Here is a 9,691-nt window from a genome sequence, read left to right as displayed (position 1 = left end):
ACCTACTTTGTGCTAACCATTCAATGAGGTCCTGGGGACAACAATATAGAAAAAAAGAATTCCTTGCCTTCAAGAAGATTACCTTATAATGAGTAAGGGAAGTATTCATGTTTTTATAAAGAATAAACATAAACAATCAATAAAATGAAAACAAAGTGGAGGAATACAAGGTAGTTGTGGAGGGAGTACACTGATACTTGGGGGGAGGTCATGATAGGCTCTGTGTACAAGCTGGCACCTTAGTTGGGTCTTGAAGGAAGAAAGTGATTGGATAAGTTGTAGGTGAGGATGGAATATAGCAAGAACTGGAAATGTCACTATATGTCAAGGGTTAGATGTTGTTATTTTCAGAAAATGTGGCAGGGTGGGGGAATGGGGTGGTGGGCATGGTGGAGAGATTTGCTTTCCATTAAGAGCAACCTTCAAATGAGGAGAGGTCAATATACCTCTCCAGCCCCTCCCCCCCACCCTGGTCCCATTTTAAGACAGACCTGCACTGTGAGAGGCTGGCAGGAAGCTACCCTGTCCCAGTGCCAATGAAACCAGTGATGCTCACGTGGGCTGGGGGAATCCTCTGAGTTAAATACTTGTGGTATATAGACTACAGAATGACTTCCTGCCTTCCAGCCACAACTGAGCTTGCCAATCTAAGAAATCCCTCTATTTGGAATGCAGAAGACGTCTGTTTTTCTTTTAGCATCCTAGAAGTGGAGATCTAGAGCTAAAAGGGACCTTAGGAGTCATCTAATCTACCTCTCATTTTACGAAGGAGGAAATTGAAGCCCAAGAATGCTGAGTGACTTGGCCAAGCTTACAAAGGTAATTGGGGCAGAGCTGGGTATTCAATGAGATTTCTCCTGACTCCAAAGCCAATGCTCTTTGTTGGCATTATGGTATCTTGTCCCTCAGTTATGCCTGCTGCCTATGGTATCCCCTGAAGAGTGCCTCCACAGAGTCTCAAACTGAGTAGCCACTCACCTGGCCTAGCCTAAACAGTATGAGATGGTGGATGAATTGAGTGATCAAGACTGGAAGACTGGGCTTCCAATACCACCTGTGACACTTACTAGCCATGAAAGCAAGGCCATGTCATTTTAACTCTCTGAGCCTCAGTTGTATGTAAAATGAGATCATTAGACTGGATAGCCTCTGAAATCCTTTCCAGTTCTAAATCTATGATCTTAAGAATGACAGGGTGAGAGGGATATGACTATACTATTTGTAAAACCACAGAACCAACGGCAAGAGTTTCATAAAGGTTGCTTTCATGAACTCTACACACTCTATGTACTTAAAATACTTATTGAATGCATGCATGAATGAGTGATTGAGTGGTTGAATGAACAGACTCATGGAATGGCAGAACAATCAGGGATGAAAAGGTCTACCTGGTGGTAGAGTGGCTAGGGGCAGGGAATAGCTGAAGAATTTTTGATAAAACATTCAGAGGTTCACAAGAGTGAATGCTCTTCCACTCAGAAGATGGGACTGCACAAGATTCCATACAAAGGCCCCAGTGGGCCAGCCTTGAGTCGGCGGCTTGTAGTCGGACCTACACTCCTCTGAACAGAATGTGCTTAGGTGTATACTCAGTCTTGACCCAGAAGCAGATGCTTGTTGACTTGGTTGCCAATCTAGGTAAAGTAGAAAGAAAATCAATTGCATGATTGATTGATTGATTGATCGATTGGGGGTTAAACTGAAAGGAGCAGAGCCCAGAGACTCGGGGCTGGAGCTAAAACCATCCAAACATCCAATAGAATACTTATGACCTGACACTTAATATTTATTTTATTTTATGGCTGCAGGGTGTTATGGGAAACTATTTTGCATGCTAAATGGCAATAACATAACATTATTGTTAACTGCAAATAAGAGAGGTAGAGAGGCTTGGTGGACAAAGAACAGATCTTCAAGGCAGGAGATTTGGGTTCAAATACGGCCTCTGACACCCAATAGCTATTTGAACCTGAGCAAGTAAATAGCCCCTTAGTACCCTGAGCAATTCAAGACCATATGTCACAGAGAAGATGCTGACCTGCATTGGTGGAAGGCATTTCCTTTTCAGGGAGTTCCCTTTATTAATGCTATCACAGTCACAGATCTTTGAAAGAAGGCAGAAGGTTATAAGCGCTTCGGGGGCAAAGAATGATAAAGAATAAAAACAGCCTAATGGATCTCAGTGTCTCAAGCTTCTTCCTTCTCTGATGCAGACTCCTCTCAGCTGCCGAGGGAATTTCCCTCAAGTGCACACGTGGCTGTGTCACTTCCCTATTGAATAAACTCCAGGGATGCCCGGTTACCAACGAGGTCAAACAGCATTCTGGATTTGTCTTTTATTGACTTTCAAAAGCTGCCAGAAATATGTCACCTCAACAACATTGACAACACCATAGTTGAGTCTCTTTGCTTATTTAGAGAGTATCCAATGAGAAAGAACAGAGGTCCAATGGAAAGACTTGTGGTGCCTTCCTTTGGAAGCTCACCTGGTGCCTACACACTCAGCCACCATATCTCTCCACTCAAATGTTTTCTCTTTATCCCCAGTAATCAGCACAGTGCCTGGCAGACAGCAAACACTTAATAATTGTTCATTGATTGAGATTGAGTACTTACTGATTATCAATGAAACCACAAAATTTGAAGAATTACAAAGGTCAGCAGCAGCCAGCTAGATCAACCTACATATGGAAAGGTTTTACACTCTATCTAACAAGAGGACATCTGCTTTTCTCAAGCAATCAATATTTCCCTCAATAGAAGCAGAGTATCCCCAAGATCTGAAGATAAAAATTGCATAGAGGTCAGCTACCGCACTGACAATTAATTATTTAATTTGAAAAGGTACAAGCCAAGACTAAAGTGGAGGGAGAGTTGGTGCATGACTTTTTTTTAATTTTCTGATGGCTGTACACTCAATGCCGTCTCTGAGTCTGAGACAAAAAAAATGTATTGATTCTTTGTTGCTTGTGCTAATTTTGGCCTAATGATGAACACCAAGAAAACAGAAATTCTCCAGAAGCCAGCACTATACCATCCTTATGTGGAACCAGTGGCTGCAGAAAATGGAGTTATTTTGAATGCTGTGGATAAGTTTAATTTCTTGGCAGTAAATCTTCTAGGGAAGTTCACATAGATGTATGCATCACTAGTGCTAGCTCAGTGTTTGAAAGACTCCAAAGGGAAGTGTGGGAGAGAAGATGTGTTAGCTGCTTGCCAAACTGAAGTTCTATAAAGATGTTCTGCTGACCTCATTCTTCTATGCCTGTGAAACCTGGACAGTCTAGCAGAGCCATGCCAGGAAACTGAATTGTTTCCACTAGAATTGTCTTAGGAAGATTCTGAAGATCATCTGGCAGGATGAGGTACCAGACACTGAGGTCCTTTCTCGAGCTGAACTGCCAAGCATTTAGACTCTATCGCAGAGAGTGTGGCTCCAATGGGCTGAACATGTTGTTTTAATGCTGAATATGCATTTGCCTAGAAGACCATTTTACCAAGAACTCAGGCAAGAAAAGCACTCACATGGCAATGAGAAGAAGCAATACAAAGACATGCTCAAGATCTCTCTGAAGAACTGTGGTATTTATTGTGAGACGTGGGAGATACTGCCATGGCATGGCATGCCCACATCAAAGAAGGTTCTGTACTCTATAAGCAAAGAAGAATTGAAGAAGCTCAAAAGATTGTGAGCAGTGCAAGTTTAGAAACATCTCTGCTCCAAACATTCACAGGGACTCTTTGTGTACAACCTGTGGTCGAGCTTTCTGAGCTTGTGTTGTTCTGATCAGCCACAATTGGACACAATGTACCTGGCACCCAACATAGGGGTGTCATTTTGGTCCTCTTTGAGAATGAAGGACAATAACCAACCATTCCCAATTTCTGACACCTTTCAGCTTTCCAAGTCAAAGTAATAGTGGTTGCAATATATATCAAGGATGTATACATATATAAACATACGCACACACACACAGGGACAAGCTGGGTTGCACGGTGTATTGAATGCTGGGCCTGGGGTCAGGAAGACCTGAGTTCAAATCTAGCCTCAGACACTTACTAACTGTCTGCCACTAGGCAAGTCACTTAATGTATTTGCCTCAGTTTCTCATCTGTAAAATGAGAAGCAAATTGCTCCAGTAACTTTGTTAAGAAAAGCCCAAATGGGGTCCCTCCCCATTGAAAAGCCCAAACGACAATATAATAAAAATGTCATGTTTCATTTCTATTTTCTCTTTTCTATATGGATATATAAATATATCTATATAGTGTTTCATCTCTTTATACACATATAACTGTATGTGATATATAATACATATACGTAGATGCACGTACACACATATACACACACACATACTCTGTGTGTGTGTATGTGTGTGTACACAAGGGGGAATAGTTTGCATTTTCCTTATCTGTCTTATTTTACAGAAGATGGGATGAGGATACTGAGGCAAAAGCAGGGTTAACTGACTTGCCCAGCTTGACATAGCTAGTAAATGTCTCAGGCCAGATTCGAACTTATGAAGATGAGTCTTCCTGATGCCGATCCCAATGCTCTATCTACTGTGCCACCTAGTTGCCCCTCTATAGCTATATAAATACATTTACATCTAGATATAGACATATGTATATGAAGAGATGAAACACTTGACATTTTTGAGCATCAAAACATGACTGCAAATTCATTCAACTGAAGACCTATAACAATCTATGACTCATTAGTTCCCTAGAATTCTGGTCATAGGTTTCATTAAAATTCTTCATCCTCTCTGAATGGAAGTGTCAAAAAAGGAGGTAGATACACTTTCCCCTGCATGGACTTTGGCATTTCATCAGAAGTCAAACGTGTTTAGTTTTCAGCAATTTCTCTTTGCTGACCATAAAGAAGGAAGTTAATGGGAATGAAGAAAAAAACAGCATGTGTGGAGTGCAAAGAGGGGGCAGAAAGGCTCTCCTTTGGAGAATTTCTGGCAGCAGAGCTCAGATTGGGTGACAGTAAAGCCATGTAACCTGACATGAATGCCACTAGCAGCATATTTCTCTGAAAAAGCTGCCCCCCTCCTTCCCCTTTTTCAACAAAAGGAGATCAAGTTCTAACAACTCCGGCTGCATGCAGGCTGCTGGGTGCTTTGGGGTTTTTGTTTCTGTAAGTCTCCTGCCCATAACCTCCATTGTTGCTGGGCCCTTCACCAGGGGCTCACTTCATATGCCAACAAAACCTCCAACTCATCATCTCCTCTTTCACTCGAAAAGCCACCCCTTGCTTCCTGTTGACACAGGGTGACAAGAACAGGTTTTATGCCCAAGGGTGCAAATTCCCTTGTTGGGCGAGTCTTACCAACCCTCTGGCCACAGGTTGCTGCCACGTGCAATCTGCACAATAGGAAACACTACCAGGACCTCTATCTCCAATGAGTCAGGCCTTCACAGTCTGGACTTGAATAGCTCTCAATCTCTATGTGATTACTTCCTGTGATTTTCAGTTACAAAAGGTGGAGCAGCAGACACATGGACCAAAAAAGAAAATCTATTGTAGGAAGGTAAGCAAATGCTTTAGGATCCAAATTTAAATCAAGAGCTTGTGTGATATTGTTGAAAGAGCACACACAGAGCTTTGGGATCAGAACCATTCCTCCACTCCCTCATCTGAAAAATGGAGGTGGGGACACTTGCACTTTGTTCCTTAAGGGGTTACAGTGAGGTTCCATGGGAAAAATGGAAGGGAAGACCTACATTTTGTCCAGATGTGGTATCATATTAGGATGGGGAATCCCCAGGATAGAAAGTGCTTCCTCCAAAGCAGATCATCACCTCTCCAATATTATCAATAACCTCGATGGAGTCTTTCTTGGAGAGCTGCCCGGGGCTTGGAGAGTTTAAGGAAATGATCAGTGTGCACTTAGGTAGTATGCATCAGAGGCAGTGATTTCTGAAGCTAGCTCTTCTTGACTCCAAGGGGGCAGATGGGCTTAGATGCACCTCATACTCATCCATCACGTCCCTCGACCTTGAAAAGCCTATAGAAGTGTATCAAATAAGCTAAAAAGTAAATCAGAAGAAGATCACAAATATCTGTCTCATTAATCATTTATAGCATCCATAAAGAAATATCCATGGCCCAAAGGAAAGAGTACTGAGCTACTAAATAAAGAGACTTGGCTATGGGCCCTGGACCTGCTGTTTACTGGAGGTTTGGTTTCGGATGAGTGAGTGGAAGGACAGGCACATTAATACATTGTTAGGGGAGCTGTGGAATGGTGTAACCATTTTTGGAAAATAATTTGGAACTATGAAAATAAAATGACCAAAATGCCCATACCCTTTGAATCAATGCCTCTGTTACTAGGGTTATACTCCAAGGAAGCCAACGATTAGGAAAAAAAAAGTCCTCATATACTCCAAAAGACTCATGACAGCACTTATTATGATAGCTAACAATTGTAAACAAAGAAGATTACGAATGTAAGAGGAATGGCTGGACAAATTATGATATGTGAATCTAATGGAATGTTACTGTGCTATAAGAAATGATTCATATGATGGATGTAGAGAAGCTTAGCAAGAACTACTGAACTGATGCAGAGTAAAGTCGACAGAGGCAAGAAAACAATACACATGATTGCTATGACTGTGGAAATGGAAAGAACAACCATACAGCAACAAATCAAAATTAAATGTAATAAAAGTGTAGAGATCAAACAGCTGAAATGAAGAGAGATGATAGGACATTGTCAACAACCCCTTCTTTGCAGTGGAAGGTCCACAGGTGTTACATCTTGCAGATAATTTTTGAGTTTTTTGAATGTACTGATCAGTCATTCTGACTCTTTTTTCCTCTCTAAAAAAAATGCTATTTTCATATAGGATGGCTCTTTGGTAGGGGGAAAGAAGGGATAAGCATGTTGGGATAAGTATGCTGCTCTAAGAAACATATTTTTTAAAATACAGGTGCCAGATTAAGAATCCATGGTCCAGTTCAACTCCTCATTCTACTGTTGGGGAAACTGAAACCTACATAGAGCGAAGAGTATGCCTAAGGTCAAACGGACATTAAGTAGTAAACTGAAGGTAGTTGAAATTAAATTAAATTATCCAAATATACTCCATCATCTACTCTTTCTTGCATCTATATCTTTAAATACTTGTGGCTTCTGAGACAGGTTCACCCAAGGGAACCATCCAAAGCCATGCCTACCTTACAAATTTCATGGAACATTTCACTGCTGTTCTTCATGGGGTGCTCTGTAAAAGTAGCATAAGGAACTTCTGTAGACCAAGGGTTCCAGCGGGACAAGATGGACTGCTCCTTGCTCTTTCCCCAAGAGATGCGGATACCTTCACCCTGCCTCCTGAAAAAGAGTGGTTCAGTATCAGATTTATAAGGAAGACAATTCAAAGTGAAGTTTCTACAACTTAGGTGCCCTTGGCTAGGGAGAAATTCCTCTAGTTATAAATAACAATGATAACTGACATTGGTACAATAATTTGCTGCTTGTAAAGTACTTTATAGACATTATCTTATTTGGTCCTCACAGCAAACCTGGGAGGTAATTACTACTATTACTACTACTACTAGTATTACCACTCCCAGTTTACAAATAAGAATATTGGACTGAAAATTACTTGTACAGGGTTACATAACTAGGAAGCATCAAAAGCAGCATTCAAACTCAGATTCCTGACTTCTAGGCCACTAATCCATCCATGATATTGCCAACTCCTCCCCCTTGTACAAAAAAAAACCCTCCAGTTCAGGGATACTTTTGTTAAAAGCCTAAATGACATGAAGGATGAGCTTCTGTTGGACTAGACCTTTGGAAATCTCAGAAATGGCATATTCTGAAGGTGAATTTAAGGAAAGTTCTGAGCTTGGAAGAGTGATACATACCTGTAATATCAGGTGAAGGAGAAATGGAGTGACACAAGGCTAAGCTCAATTGAGACACTTTGGATTCTGTCCAATACATATTTACTAAGTTCTTCCTTCATGACAACTCTTGTGAAATAGCTAGACCAAGTATCACTATGTCCCTTTTGCACACAAATCAACTGTTGCTTGGGGACATTAATTGCTGGCTCAGAGTTCTACAGCTAGTGGGTCAGAACTGACTTCAAGTCTGGTTATTCTTCCATTACGCAAGTCCTCTTTCTTTATGCTCTTCTGTCACTGTCTGAGGATTGTCCCCAATGAAGGAATGAACTTATATAGTTAACTCATTTGAACTAAGAAATGTTTATTAAGGGCATGCTACTCACAAAATCCAAGGGCCCAAAGGCATTATCCTAGTCACTGAATAGAAAAACTGTGGTTCTCCACGAATGGTCCTAGACCAGCAGTGGGGAACCTGCAGCCGCCAGGCCACATGTGGCCCTCTAGGTCCTCCAGTGTGGCCCTTTGACTGAATCCAAACTTCCCAGAACAAATCCCCTCAATAAAAGAATTTATTCTGAGAAGTTTGGATTTAATCGCAGGGCTAAATTTGAGGATGGAGAAGGCCACACATGGCCTTGAGGCTACAAGTTCCCCACCCTTGTCCTAGACCAAATGCTCCTTAGAATCCCCTCAGAACTTTAGGATGGCTGGGAAGTAGGATAAGTGGAACCTGGTAAAAGGACCCAGCTCTTCCCTCTCCCTTTGCAATCCTCCAGTCACTGTAAATAATCTCTGGGATGAGCCTGGCTCCTGGAAAAGAGAAATTAAGAAGCTGGTAATGCTTAGCTTGGAGACTAAAGGATTGAGAAAGGACAGATTAGCCTCCTTCAAGTATCTGGAGGTATCTCAAGAAGGTGAGATTAAATGCATTCTATTTAGCCACAGCACCAGTAAGGACAGTCAGAAGTTACAAAGAGGCAGATTTGGGACAAATGTAAGGACTCTTTCCCAACAATTACAATGGAGCTGTTTCAAATGAATGGACAGCTTCAGGGAGGAGTGTGAAGAAATGTGTTTCTTTAGAACAGGCTCTATTTGAAGGCACAAGAGCCAGATTCCAAACTTGGCTTTGTCGCATAACTCCTAGCGATGACTGTGGGCACATCACAGGTCTGGTCACTAGTGTTCTCAGTTTCCTCATTCTGTAAAGTGAGGGATCAAGGACCTTCAAATTCCCTTTCAGCTCGATATCTATTAACGTGGTCTCTCAAGTTGAGATTGAAGGACCAAGCACTTCTCATGAAAGGTTGAAAGGGGAATCCAGTTCTCATTGACCTCAGAGGGCCTTTCCAACTCTGAGATGCTGATTCCACAGAAGACACCATGATCCATGGTGTATAGAGTTCGTGATCAAGCCAGTCTTAGAACTAGTTCCACATCGATATTTAGTGTTGGTTCCAAGAAAGGGGCATTCAATTCTATTACATTCAACAAGTATTTGCATCTCAATATAGTGGATCAAAACCTTCCCTGAAGGAAGGGAGACTTTGATTCAGGTCTTACCTCTAACACATTCTGATTATGAGATGCCAGGCAAGTCACTGACATTTCAGTGGGAGATCGATGGGGACTAAAACGATAAATTTGTGACCAACAACATTTCCACATTTTCTAACAGGAAAGATATTCTTGGATTTGCTGCAGCTGTTATATGCAAAGTACTTTGTCTTTTTTCCTGCCCCAGATATAATTCCAACTCCATTTCTATTCTTGATGGATGCTGTTGGCCTGGTCTTTTAGCTTTTGGCATTGCTCATG

At 41.6% G+C, this 9,691-nt stretch overlaps 1 protein-coding gene across 1 annotated transcript in view; it reads right to left on the bottom strand.

Annotated features, from left to right (window-relative positions):
* TPRG1 (tumor protein p63 regulated 1) overlaps window positions 1-9,691 on the bottom strand; it is a 135,180-nt gene that overhangs the window by 5,983 nt on the left and 119,506 nt on the right. The window contains exon 4 of the mRNA XM_036758206.1: window positions 7,196-7,349. Coding sequence (XP_036614101.1) covers window positions 7,196-7,349 — 154 coding nt within the window. The remainder of the gene's footprint in view (window positions 1-7,195; window positions 7,350-9,691) is intronic.

Source organism: Trichosurus vulpecula, chromosome 4 (assembly GCF_011100635.1).
Source record: "Trichosurus vulpecula isolate mTriVul1 chromosome 4, mTriVul1.pri, whole genome shotgun sequence".
Taxonomy (NCBI): Eukaryota; Metazoa; Chordata; class Mammalia; order Diprotodontia; family Phalangeridae; genus Trichosurus; species Trichosurus vulpecula.
The sequence above is the reverse complement of the archived record's forward strand: the minus strand, read 5'-3'. Positions and strand labels throughout refer to the sequence as shown.